The sequence below is a fragment of the Spinacia oleracea genome, chromosome 4, assembly GCF_020520425.1.
Source record: "Spinacia oleracea cultivar Varoflay chromosome 4, BTI_SOV_V1, whole genome shotgun sequence".
Lineage (NCBI taxonomy): Eukaryota > Viridiplantae > Streptophyta > Magnoliopsida > Caryophyllales > Amaranthaceae > Spinacia > Spinacia oleracea.
Genome location: NC_079490.1, coordinates 174,585,926 through 174,599,441, shown reverse-complemented (window position 1 = coordinate 174,599,441; position 13,516 = coordinate 174,585,926). Strand labels below are relative to the sequence as shown.

Genomic DNA, 13,516 nt, shown 5'->3' with positions numbered 1-13,516 from the left:
TATCGATGAAAAGAGACCTTGATAGATATAATTTTAACGGAAATGAAAAGAACGCATGTTGCGACTTTTAAGCCGTGTCACAGTGGTGACATGACACTCTTATGTGTCATAAATGTATTTGGAAACTAAAATATTTAGATTATATAATCTATTATACATGTCATAAAAAAGGTAGGAATATCTTAATATTCTAATTTACAAATTGAATAATATAATTTTTTTATTTCAGAAAAATAATTCTAATTTGTATAGGAAATTAGAAAAAAAAAATACTTTTAATTATTTATATGATATAGGAAATAAAAATAAAAATAAATTTATTAAATTATACTTAGAAAATAATAAATACAATACATTAGAAAATAAAAAATTAGGAAAAGAATTTCGTCTTTATTTGCTTATTGGGTTTATACAGTACTAGAAGTGTTGTTCTTCCTCTCCGAATTTTTTTTCTAACACTACAAGAAATTGTACTATTAACGACAGGAAATCCCGTCGCGAAAGGCCAATAATCGTTGATTAACGACGGGATTTCCTGTCGCGAACCCGTCATAAAAGGGGGTCGTCGTTAATAGAAATCCCGTCGTAAATTCGTCGTAAACCCGTCGTAAAAGACATTTGCGACGGTTATTCCCGTCATTGTTTGGTTGTTAGCTCCGTCGCAAAAGGCCTTTGCGACGGGATTTTTGACCCGTCGTAATTAGATTGTCGTTAAAGATACAAATTCTTGTAGCTTAGTGTAATGAGATGATGATGCGTGACTGCGTGTAGGCCAAGGAACTGCGTGTAGACCTAATTAAAACTAATATAATCATTAAAATTAAAATAATATTTTAAAGTAATGTATAATTATGAAAATTATTTACATAAAATAATTTTTTTTTTGGTGAAAGAAGAGGGGAAGACCCCTAAATAAAAGAAAACACAAGTCAAAGGAACCCAAAACAAACGAAAAACTACAGACTACCAAAACAAAACGAAAGGAAATATTTCTTGATAGAGTCAGTAGTTTTAGTTTCTTGCTATTTACATACATAAAATATATTATTAGATTATAAATTGATGTATTTTTTAAATTAAATTGATGTATTTTTTTAATTGCACAAAAATATATTATTAGATTATAATTATAATTTTTTTAATGTGTAATTTATAAGATAAAAGGAAATATATATTTACTATGAATATAATAAATATTTGTTTCCTTCTTTGTATCGACTGCCTTATTTATATATTTTCATAGTAAAAATATTGAATTGATAGTAAAAATAAATTGATGACGTGTAGCCTACATGGTGCTTATTTGTACCAATGAAATGCCGACACGTAAGATTGCGATAACATTTTGTTGTCGCAACTTGTGACCTATATCATCGTCCTAATTTTAACTCACATAGTCATGCTCATGCTTTGTAATTCTTTAATTTTTTATTATAGGAAAATTAATTTCTAATAATCCAATATTTGCTGGTAATCCATTAACAGTCTCACCTATGCGATATTTCTAAATGATCCTACCTTTAGTACCTATTATCTTAACGAACCTCGTCAAAATACGACATGTAAAATCAGGTCAATTGTCCTACATGGCAGTGACCTGATTTACCTGATTTTGCAGGTTGTGATTTAACGTGGTCCGTTTAAAGATAATAGGTACCAAAGGTTGGATCATATAGAAATATCGCATAGGTGGGACTGTTAATGGATTACCGGGAAAATGTTGAATTATAACTTGAATACCTGCTTCGGCATGGATAGCCTAGGCGTTGGTGTAGAACTCGAATACCTGCTTCGGCATGGATAGCCTAGGCGTTGGTGTAGCATTTGAATACCTGCTTCGGCATAGATAGCTTAAGCGGTGGTGTAGAACTTGAATACCTGCTTCGGCATGGATAGCCTAGGCGTTGGTGTAGAACTTGTATCTCTATTATATAAGCCAAGAGGGTAGGGGTAATTTAGTAACACCACTTTTCGTGTCCACTAGAAAAAAGACGAAAATACCCCTCCTTCCGTTATCGGTCTTTGCTAAGCCACTCCTCCTCTCACCTTCGTTTCTCTTTCTCCTCTCACCTTCGTTTCTAGGGTTAACCTTCCGCGCCGTCTTCCCTCACCAAATCACGTCCTGTTCGCCTCCCTCCTAGAATTTAATTTTGCTTTATTATAAAGAGATTGTATGACAAAAACACGCTTAGTTTGGTGTTATTAGATGAAGGATGTGTGAAGGGGAATAAAGGTGATACAAATTGAGAAAATTAGATTAGGTCCCGTGCACGTACATATATTTGAAATTTATTATTTGACAATCTTTTTTATAAAATATTTAACTGAAATATACATCTCTTAGATCTATTGGATAATTAAATAAATATCGAATGTACTCATATCATCATATAATATACAATTTCCGCCTTACTACACAGGAGTATATATTTTATATGTTTAATATGATGATTAAACATTTGATATGCTTAATATGATAATTGAACCAAAATATTGAGTAAGAATATTTTCTATCATTGATGTTACAATTTGACTAAAATATTACAAAAATTGTCTAATAATGTCATATTCCATAATCTTATAATTTTTTCCATATATAAACATTTATACAAAAGGAGAAAAAATTAAAAAAAGAATAAAGTAAATATGTTTTTTTAGGAAAGAATTTTTGGCAGGAAATTTTGCACCAGAAAGTGACATGTGCCATTCCTGATGTCTGTTTTAGTATATAAAACTAGTCTTACATGCAGGCAATGTGTGCGATATTAAATTGAAACGTCACATTATTTTATTGCGTCTAATATCCTCAAATAATAAATAAGAAACATTGTTCATAAAGTTTCTCTAAACAAACATTTCACTATTGTAAGTATTGTGATTGTATTTCTTTTATGCGCATATAAGATGTAGCCACTAATTATATAATAAATATAGAAGGGAAAGCATTATGTATATTTCTTTAAAACCCCATTCCAAGCTAAATATAATCTCGACAATCCACATTCGCCTCAACTCATAGCCACTAATCTTCGATATATGCCAATTGCCACCCAAACACCGCCTCAACTTTTAAAAATAAAAAGAAATCCAAAACCCCAAAGTTGTTTAAAATTTATTTTCTTTTGAATGTGTATAATTATTTACTGGTAGACCCTAGGGAAAAAGAGATAGGACTTAAAATAACACTGTCTTTAGTCATTTGTTTCTGACAATTGTGAGATCAACAATATATAGTATGATAATATGCTAATATAGAGCAATATAAAAGAGCAGTAACCTTACTCAGTTACTCATAACGTGATTGCATACATGTCATACAATATTACATTTTAAGCAGTATTGCACATAGAAGTACAACAATTAACAAAGAAACTCAATAACAATATTTGCATATTACATCATTTTTTTTTAAAGAAACTCAATAACAACATTGCATATTATTTTATTTTTTTAATGAGTTGATGGAAAACATGTCTTATTTGGTGAAAGTTATTCGATTGTGGTAATTGAATGCAATGACGAACTATATAATACCTGCATAACGATTCAAGTGTTTTAGTACAATTTAGAAGACGAAACTAATTAACTATTCCGTACTAAATTAATTTTAGAGTTGCATCTCAACAACCAAAACAAACTATAGACAAAAAATTATTAGAGTAGAAGAAAGTTGAAGATTAATTGTTTAAAAAGCCGTTCTTTTAATTAGTTTTATTTGTTAATTTTTTCCAATTTCGTGCATAAAATTACTAATTGGTTTAATTACACAACCTCTAATATAATCATGAATTGCTTATTTTGTTAATTATTCTATTTTTATAAATTTTTAATCATGAAATATTATAATCATTATGTTTTAATTTGGTTATTTGTGCATGGTTTTAGAAGAAGTAATTAGTATCAAGGGAATGAAAATACTTATGTGTATGTGGTAGAGTTTTTAGGGACAAAGTATTTTGTTTGTTTGATTTAGTTTTCTTTTATTTATTTTCTTAACTCTACTGATTTTTTTTGGAAAAAAAAAGTTGCGTAATTATAATTTTCCGTATTTAACACTTCAAGATTTGGGCAACTAAACAAATTTACGTAATTATATGACTGTTTTAATTTTACAATGACAAAAAACTTTGATTTGGGTATTTTGTTGAATTTTTTTAATTTTAACTTGAGAGTTGAGAAATTGCATAAATAGGAGAGATTGTATATTTATTGTGATGATTCCCTCTTAAAGATTACACCACATTGTAAAAATATTAGTTTGACTTTTTTTGTTGCTGTCATTTATGGGTTTTGCTTCTTTGTAGGAAATTAGAATAGATTTATGTTTAATTTGAATTTTGTATTTTTAATTGCTCATTACATTAAATTGTGGGTGAGGGTATTTTAGTCTTTTAGATAGGGGACACCAAAAGCGTGAGTACTGAAATGCCTCAGCTCTTCACTTATATAATTGAGATAGATGTAGCATTCCTTATTCCATCACCCTTAAAAGGACACACGTGTTACAACAGTAAAAAATGATTTATAATATGAGAATATTATTTATTCACTCATTCACAATCTTGATTAGAGAATTAAAGAAAATTTAATATTATTAGGACAAGAGAATCACAGATATATATTCCAACCAAAATCAGGGTGGTGATTATTCCAAGGAAGAATTTCACTTCTTCTATAGAAATAATAATTTCTCAAAGTTATTTCCTTGGAAGAAGTGAATCATTTGCATAGGATATCACATATCACCCCAAATCAATTTTGTGTGTGCAATTCTATTTACTTTCGCGTGCATGAAAAGACGAAAAATGCCCTCAAGTCTCTAAAGTCAAAGAAGACAACTATTTACAAGGGTAGAATTATAAAATCTCCATCTTGTAATCATATAAACTAGTGTGTGGCCCGGGCGATGCCCCAATTGATACATTGAATAGTTAAAATTTTTGATTTTTCTTGAGCTCAATATTTGACAAAAGACATGTATACCATAAAGTGAAATGGATCCATTAAATTCGTCAACTACACAGGCATATTACGTCATTTATCATACCATCTAATTTTTCAATTAGACCATCTTATAATTTGTATAATTAATTTTCTAGTTGAACTATGTGCTTCAAATTAATAAACACCAAATTAGATATATGCAACCATGTAAGACATTTTATAGTTGATGCTTATGAGACTTTATGACGTCATGTTTCTTGGTTTGTCCTAATTCTTTAATTATTAACTTTTTTTCAAAATAATCCATAGAAAATAAAAAGTCACATAAAAAGTCAGTTATTTTAGACTTCATGTTAACATTTATTTATAAATTAATGTGAAGAGATAAAACACAATTGGTGGTTTGTTAAAATGGTAATGAGTAATCAACTGAAAAGGTACCTAATTCATACCAAAAAGGACAATCGCACACTTTCTCGATCCCACTTAACGGATTACTTACCCAACTTAATCATCGACTTTGCAGGTGGTCGACCTTAACATATCGTGATCAAGCGCGTGGTCGACTAAAACTTCTTTTCAAAATAACTTCATCGATTAACTTCTTTGTGATTTTTTGAGCAGAAACACCGCCACTGTAGTACTTCCTCATTTCTTTATTAAATGACACAATTTTTTTTGTCACGTTTGCCAATGCAATATTTCAACCATTAATACCTTTTATTATTAATGGTTAAAAATTATAAAAGTTTGATATTATAAAACTATAGGATGAGACGATTATAACAAGACCCCACATGACTATATTTTTTGTTAAGTATAAATCACAATTGATGGTCAAAGGTTATTATATGAATAGTGCCAAAAGTACAATTGTGTCATTTAAAAAAGAATGGAGGAAGTATTTCTTTTCCCGAATTACATCAAATGACTTAGATATGTGAACAAAAAATGGAAAAAAACATACGAAGTACCCCCTCCGTTTCTTTTTGTTTTTTACGTTTTTCTTTTTGGGTGTCTTAAAATGTTCTTTACATTTCCTATTATATTATCACATAAATGCTTTAATATTCTATCAAAATTTGTGTCAAATGATTATTTTAACCAATTAAATTCATTGAGTCATTTAATCTCTCACACTTTTCTATTGGTACATTATTTTATTTTTCATTTTCCCAAACAGAATTTTGACAAGAGTGAAAACATTATAAATAAACGTAATTTTTCTTCTTTAAATAAAAAAATAGAGAAATCTCAATACACATGAATTAGTCGTTAACAAACGTGTGTAAAATGACAAACGTTAAGAACAAAAAGAAACCGATAGAGTAATGCATGGTAGACCCTTAACATTTTCCAATTTGTTTCATTTTCTTTGTTTTTATTTTTATTTTTATTTTTATTTTTATTTTTAGGAGGTGAGAGAAGTTAGAGCCAATGAGGTGAAAGTCTAACGTCATAATAGTTGGCATTTTTCACGATTGCTAATTTGCTACCAATCCCAATTTCCACATCCGTCGGATCCTTCAATGAAATCTGAAACCGTCGATATAATTGTTATCTTCACCCCATCTACTGGGTTTAGCCTTTTTTTTCGATTTCACTATTAACAAAGTCGCTTATCCCCTCTTTCTTGCTCCTTCCTTGTTATACTGGGGTGGTGAGCCACATCCAAGCTCTTTTCCCCCCTTTTTCTCTCTCCCAATCCCGTCTCTTTCTTCAATTTACGTTTATTCCCAGGTTAGCTTTCCATCGTATCTTCTTAATTTCTGTTGATTTCCGTTTTTGGTTTTGTTATTGTTTCGTCTTTATTACTGGCCATGATTAGCATTTAAATGTGATTACTTTCGTTTTAAGATCTATTGTTTTCGGTTTGTAATTGAATGATCTGGGTTTTTGTTGGATTATTGTATATTTATATGCCCATTCATTTTACGGGGGCTGTTGAATTTCTGTGATTTTCATTTGGTGGGTATTGGTGATTTTTTAATTTGAACAAAAATGGATTGATCTTACATGAAATACAGCTGATTAGATGTCTGGGTTTTAGGTAAATTTCAGGAATTTGTGCAAAAAAGTGACATTTGGGGATGGAAAATGGGGTGGGAGCTGTTCATGAGCATAAGGATTCTGGAGGGTCTGATATGTTTGAGGAGGCAGTTGAGGAGGCTTTAGATAATGGAAATAACGAAGTGATACCGGATTCAGATGATGTTGGTGTTCGTGGTATTGCTATTGGGGAGAGTGATGCGGATTTTGCTGCAGCTGAGGGGAGTCCGAAGCCTCTAGACGAAGTGGAGAAGATTAAGAGTGCAGTAGAGGGGTCTAGTGAGGGGAGAGATGACCATGGAGAGAGTGTGGAGATGAGGGAAGAATCTGTGGCGGAAAACGGGCATGATGACTCTGTGACAATAGAGAATGTTGACGGTATTGTAGCAAATGAGGATTCCTTTAATGTTGATGAGAGGGTTAACAGCCAAGAAATCGAGCTCCCTAGTGTCATTGGCGATGCTGTAACAGAAGAGTCTCAAGACAAGGGGTCTAAAGTTGCACCTTTGAACATTAAAGAGATTGAAGCTATTGAAGGTGACGAGGATACTGTTGAAAAATCTGTTGTCTTGGAGATATCAGAGGGTAGAGATGTTGGGGCAATGGGTCAAGATGACACCGGTGCGGATCTAGCTGAGGATGTGAAAGATGTGATAACCAACTGGAATGTTAATCATGTGAATGAAGACCTGGTGAGGGAACTGGGGGATGATGCTTCAGCTGCCAATTCTTCTGACAAGGAAAAGGAGAAGCCTGAAGAAATTAAAGAAATTTTAAGTGGGGATCTAAACAGCAATGACAGTGAAACTGTTTTGTCAAGCATTAGTCCAGAACCTAAGGAGAGTGTTGGGGTTGTATCCAAAACAGTTTTGGGCGAGACCAATTCAGAGACTCCTGATGGTGATACGAAATCTGAAAGTAGGGTTTTGCTTCCTCAACATAATGATGAAAGTAGTTCTCCAGTTGATAATGGTGGAGCGTTGACTTCAGAGGCAGAGCCACAACAGCCTCAACGCCCTTCCCCTTCAATTGAGGAGAGACAAAACAATGAAACGAAGAAGGAATCAACAGTTAAGCCTAAGTCAACAAGTTCCAATGTTCCTCCTGCACATCCTGCTGGACTTGGCCGTGCTGCCCCACTTCTAGAACCTGCCCCAAGGGCAGTCCATCCACCACGGGCAAATGGGCAAGTTTCCCAGACTCAAACACAGGTTGTTGAAGATACCACAAATGGGGAGGTTGAAGAAGGTGATGAAATCCGAGAAAAACTTCAGATGATAAGGGTGAAGTTCTTGCGTCTCGCTCATAGGCTTGGGCAAACTCCTCACAATGTTGTTGTTGCTCAAGTCTTGTACAGATTAGGGTTAGCAGAACAACTTAGAGCAAGAACTGGGGGGCGTGTAGGTGCATTCAGTTTTGATCGTGCTAGTGCCATGGCAGAGCAACTAGAGGCTGCTGGGCAAGAGCCCCTTGATTTTACTTGTACGATTATGGTTCTTGGGAAGACAGGAGTTGGTAAAAGTGCAACCATCAACTCCATATTTGACGAAGTGAAGTTTAGCACCGATGCTTTTCAAATGGGTACTACGAAGGTTCAGGATGTTGTGGGTACTGTGCAAGGGATCAAGGTGCGGGTCATTGATACTCCTGGACTCGTTTCATCCTGCTCTGACCAGCATAAGAATGAGAAGATCCTTAACTCTGTGAAACGTTTCATTAAAAAGTCTCCTCCAGATATTGTGTTGTATCTTGATAGGCTTGATATGCCAAGCAGGGACTTTGGCGACATGCCACTATTGAGGACAATAACCGACATTTTTGGACCTTCAATTTGGTTTAATGCAATTGTTGTTTTGACTCATGCTGCATCAGCTCCCCCAGAGGGTCCAAATGGTACTCCATCAACTTATGACATGTTTGTCACCCAGCGTTCACATGCTGTACAACAAGTTATCCGCCAAGCTGCTGGTGATATGAGGCTTATGAACCCTGTTGCATTGGTGGAGAACCATTCTGCTTGCAGGACAAATAGGGCTGGTCAGAGAGTTCTGCCAAATGGTCAGGTCTGGAAGCCTCATTTGTTGTTGCTCTCATTTGCCTCCAAGATATTGGCCGAAGCAAACATACTTTTAAAGCTGCAAGATTCCCCACCAGGGAAACCATTCACTCCTCGTGCACGAGCACCACCTTTGCCTTTCCTCCTCTCTTCACTTCTGCAATCAAGGCCTCAATTGAAACTTCCTGAAGAGCAGTTTGGTGATGATGATGCTATGGATGATGATTTGTGTGAATCGTCCGAGTCTGATGAAGAGTCAGAATATGATGAGCTGCCTCCATTTAAGCCTTTAACCAAGGTTCAGCTGGCTAAGCTTCCTAAAACTCAGAAGAAAGCTTACTTTGACGAGCTAGAATACAGGGAGAAGCTTTTTATGAAAAAGCAGTTGAAGGAAGAAAAAAGAAGGCGGAAGTTTATGAAGAAAATGGCAGCCTCAGCCAAGGACAAGGACAAGGACATGCCTAGTGAGTACAGTGATAATGTTGAAGAAGAGTCTGGTGGTGCTGCATCACTACCTGTACCAATGCCCGATCTGGCATTACCTGCTTCCTTTGACTCCGATAATCCTACTCATAGATACCGTTATCTGGACACATCCAATCAATGGCTTGTGAGGCCTGTTCTTGATAATCATGGTTGGGATCACGATGTTGGCTACGAAGGTATTAATGTGGAACGTATGTTTGTAGTCAAAGACAAGATTCCTTTGTCCCTCTCTGGTCAGGTATCAAAAGATAAGAAAGAAGCTAACCTTCAGATGGAAGTAGCCAGTTCCATAAAGCATGGGGAAGGAAAAGCTACAACAATGGGTTTTGACATGCAGAGTGTTGGGAAAGACTTGGCCTATACATTACGCAGTGAGACTAGATTCTGCAACTACACACGGAATAAGGCCACAGCAGGTCTCTCTGCTACTTTAATGGGTGATGTAGTATCAGCTGGAGTGAAGATAGAAGATAAGTTAATTGTTAACAAGCAATTGAGGATGGTGGTGAGTGGTGGTGCTATGGCAGGTCGTGGAGATGTTGCTTATGGTGGAAGTTTAGAGGCCACTTTTAGGGACAAAGACTACCCTGTGGGGCGTTTCCTTTCAACTCTTGGGCTGTCTGTAATGGATTGGCACGGGGAACTCGCTCTAGGGTGTAATCTTCAGTCTCAGATCCCAATGGGAAGGTCTACAAATTTGATTGCTCGTGCGAATTTGAACAACCGTGGATCTGGGCAAGTGAGTCTTCGTTTGAACAGCGCAGAACAGCTCCAGTTGGCTCTAATTGGTTTCCTTCCTCTGCTCAGAAAGCTAATGGGTCAACGTCAAGACCGTCCTCTTGGATATTGATGAAAAAAACAAGTAGATGATACATTCAGCACAGCAGGATATTATTAATTAGGAAGTTGGTTTTATCTTGTCAGACATAATTTAGCAGAGTGAGTAACCTTTGTTGATCCTTTTTTCTTTTGATAGCCATTGTAATTCTCTTGTTAGATATTTGCCATTGGAAACTCAAGTTGTTGATCCTAGTATTGCTTGTTAAATTTTGGTTTCAAATATGAGAATAGTCTTTAACTTTCCTTACGCACGAAATATATGTGCATTTTGCAGTTTGCTTGTATATGAGACATGACATATGAGGTCCTTCCCACTTTCTTCAACCTCTGATTGTCTTCATATTCTGAATGATGTGTATGCATAGTTGGGGTTGGGGACTTGTTTCATGAGAGCCACAGTCCAAGTGTGAACCAACATTGCACACCTTGGCAGTAAAGTGAGTAATCCTTTCAAGTTTCAACCAATTATCTACAATCAGTCAATCAGCATGAGCTATGCTTTCCATGAGATTGCCTTCAGAGTTCTAGCTTATTACCATGTTAACATTATCAAACCATCCCGTTGGTTGTGCCTTCTACTAAAAGCATTTAATTATTGCCTTAAGAGTTGTTTGGTTCACATAGTGGTATACGGTTGAACTCATGTATGATATCAAGATAATATGAGTTTAGAACATGATTCTTAATGAATATTGGTTCAGTTCGGGAATGAGTTGTTTTACCTTGGGGGGTTTGAGGTATTACTTTGGAACTCTTACAATCATTAACAAAACACATGGTATGAGTTAAGTCGTTTAGAGCATTTTAAATCCATACCTAAAATTCTTGAACCAAACACCTCTTACTTGTTACTGGTTTAGAATTTTCGTTAACATACTTTTGGAATACCAAAAATAGAGTTCGTGAATATGTAACAACAAAATTACAGAAGTAATCAGTCCTTTTTGTTGGAGGTCGTATTCCTAGAAGAGTCACACATTAGGGATAACCGTTGATTAGGAAAGCAAGAGACAAGAGAACAATTGGAAAATAATTAATTATTATTGTGATAAACCCTAATGAGTGCGCAGCAGGAACGAGAGCTCTCGGTGGAAGAAGCCGATCTAATCCGCAGGTCAAATAAGAAATTCAAAAGAGGTAATCCTGATCGGACTACGGATTCGAGTGTGACCCTGGGAGAAGAGCACCGTACCAAAGTGTGACTGAAGAAGACATGGATGTAGCCATGGAGCCTATTGAACCGACAAATGGTGGAAAACCCATCTCATATAGTATGGCAACAAGGGGAGTATCCAATGGCAGTATGGCACCATTGGATCTGAAGGAAAACAGGTTACTGATGAAGAAGGATATATGTCGGACGATGATTTGGTACCGGAAGATGAACAAGATGGAGAACTTTGCCCTACCATCTTATTATCAAAGGAGGAAAAAGCAAGGCTGCGAAGGCCTTGGTTGAACGCCCTAATTATAAAATTATTCGACAAGAGATTAAGCTACGCAGTTCTTATTAGAAGACTCAGATTGAAATGGAACCTGAAGGGAGCTATTGCCCTTACTGATGTAGGGTGCGCATACTATGTTGTTCGGTTCTCATCCTTGGAGGATTATGACTTTGTGCTAACCCAAGGTCCATGGATGATTGGGGAGAGTTACCTCTCGATTCGTAAATGGGTTTCGAATTTTGTCCCAGACGAATCACCAATTAAGACCCTCACAGCATGGGTTCGAATACCAAATCTCTCAGTGGAGTACTTTGATAGACAGTTTTTACAAAGAATTGGAGAGAAAATTGGGAGAGTGGTTCGAATTGACAAAAACACGGAATCAGTGGATAGAGGACAATACATCAGATTCTGTATTGAAGTTGACCTCACAAAACCTCTGCTAGCCAAGTTCAGGTTGAATGGACGTATATGGAAAATACAGTATGAGGGTCTGCGTTTAATTTGCTTTAAATGTGGGCACCTAGGGCACAAATACAGTGATTGCACTATGTTCAGAAGTCCTCCAGAGCAACAGATGGTATCAGCCAACAACGGTGAAGGAAGCGTAGCTGTGAGTAAAGAAGTTGATACTAGACGTAAACCAGAAGAGGCAGACCAGTATGGTTCGTGGATGTTGGTACAGAAAACAACGAGGAAGTATAACACTAGACCGCGGAATGGTGCTAACAAACAGGCGCAACAGCAACAGGAGACTAGAGTTCCAGTTTCTAAAACAACCCAAAGTGCGAATGATAGAACAAACCAGGGACATGCTCAACAACAGGAAACAGGTAGGAACGACCAATTAAATGGGTCACGGTTTGCAATTCTAGATCAGGGAGACAACATTGTGTCGGAGGGAGAACATGAAAGGAATGCTACGATGGTTCAAGTTGAAAGTAACTCAGGGCAAGCATCTTTGGGCATTCCAATAAATTTGGGAGAGGATGGAATAAATGGAGAAATTGAAGGAAGAGGTGACAGGGACGAGCATGTGGTTGCTAGCCCAGGAATTATTTTGCCCACAGTGGATTTGGGTTCCACAGGACAATCGATCCCTATTGATCGACGGAGTTACAATAACTAGAAGGAGCAGGCAATGGACTGTGAGGGACCGGCCCAAGAGGCAGTAAACGTTATGATGGCAAGAAGTCCTAATGGAGATAGGATACCAGGACAATTCCAGCTTCGGGAAAACTTTCCTAATCAAAATAGAATCAAAAGATTTGATTCTTCGAAATCCTCCTCTCCTTATATACGACCTATCGTCTATGGTAAGGAGAATCGTAACCCTACTACTCCTCAAAGTGCCCCCTTGCCGCCTCGAATACCTGAACCACCGGACCGAGCTGTGCAGTTAACAACTAATGGCAATGAATCCCCTTCATCTCCCGATCACGTTGGAGGTCAAGGTCCCCCCGGCTTACTCGACGTTCATAGATTACCTCACCGAGGGACCTACGATGGTCTCAGTTCATCCCTTGGTACAGAAAGTGGAACTTTTAGTGAGTTCGTTCTTGCCACCGGCTCACAACCCACCAGAACTCATGACATCAATCCAACTCCCTTTGGAGTTAGTGAATCCAATGAATGCCCTCAGGGAAGCATTCATGGAGATTCTACCTAACGTTCCTTTGAACGTGAGTACAGATAC

At 36.3% G+C, this 13,516-nt stretch overlaps 2 protein-coding genes across 2 annotated transcripts; both read left to right on the top strand.

The window, feature by feature from the left end:
- The first annotated feature begins 6,381 nt into the window (after nt 1-6,381).
- On the top strand, nt 6,382-10,595 carry LOC110786529 (translocase of chloroplast 120, chloroplastic). The gene is made up of 2 exons (XM_021991087.2): nt 6,382-6,684; nt 6,995-10,595. The coding sequence occupies exon 2, from the start codon at nt 7,035-7,037 to the stop codon at nt 10,383-10,385; it is 3,351 nt and encodes a 1,116-aa protein (XP_021846779.2). The 5' UTR covers nt 6,382-6,684; nt 6,995-7,034; the 3' UTR covers nt 10,386-10,595.
- Nucleotides 10,596-11,728: 1,133 nt separating this feature from the next.
- Nucleotides 11,729-12,949, top strand: LOC110786478 (uncharacterized). Its single transcript, XM_021991035.1, has one exon. It carries the CDS (start codon nt 11,729-11,731, stop codon nt 12,947-12,949), a length of 1,221 nt encoding a protein of 406 aa, XP_021846727.1.
- Nucleotides 12,950-13,516: the final 567 nt, after the last annotated feature.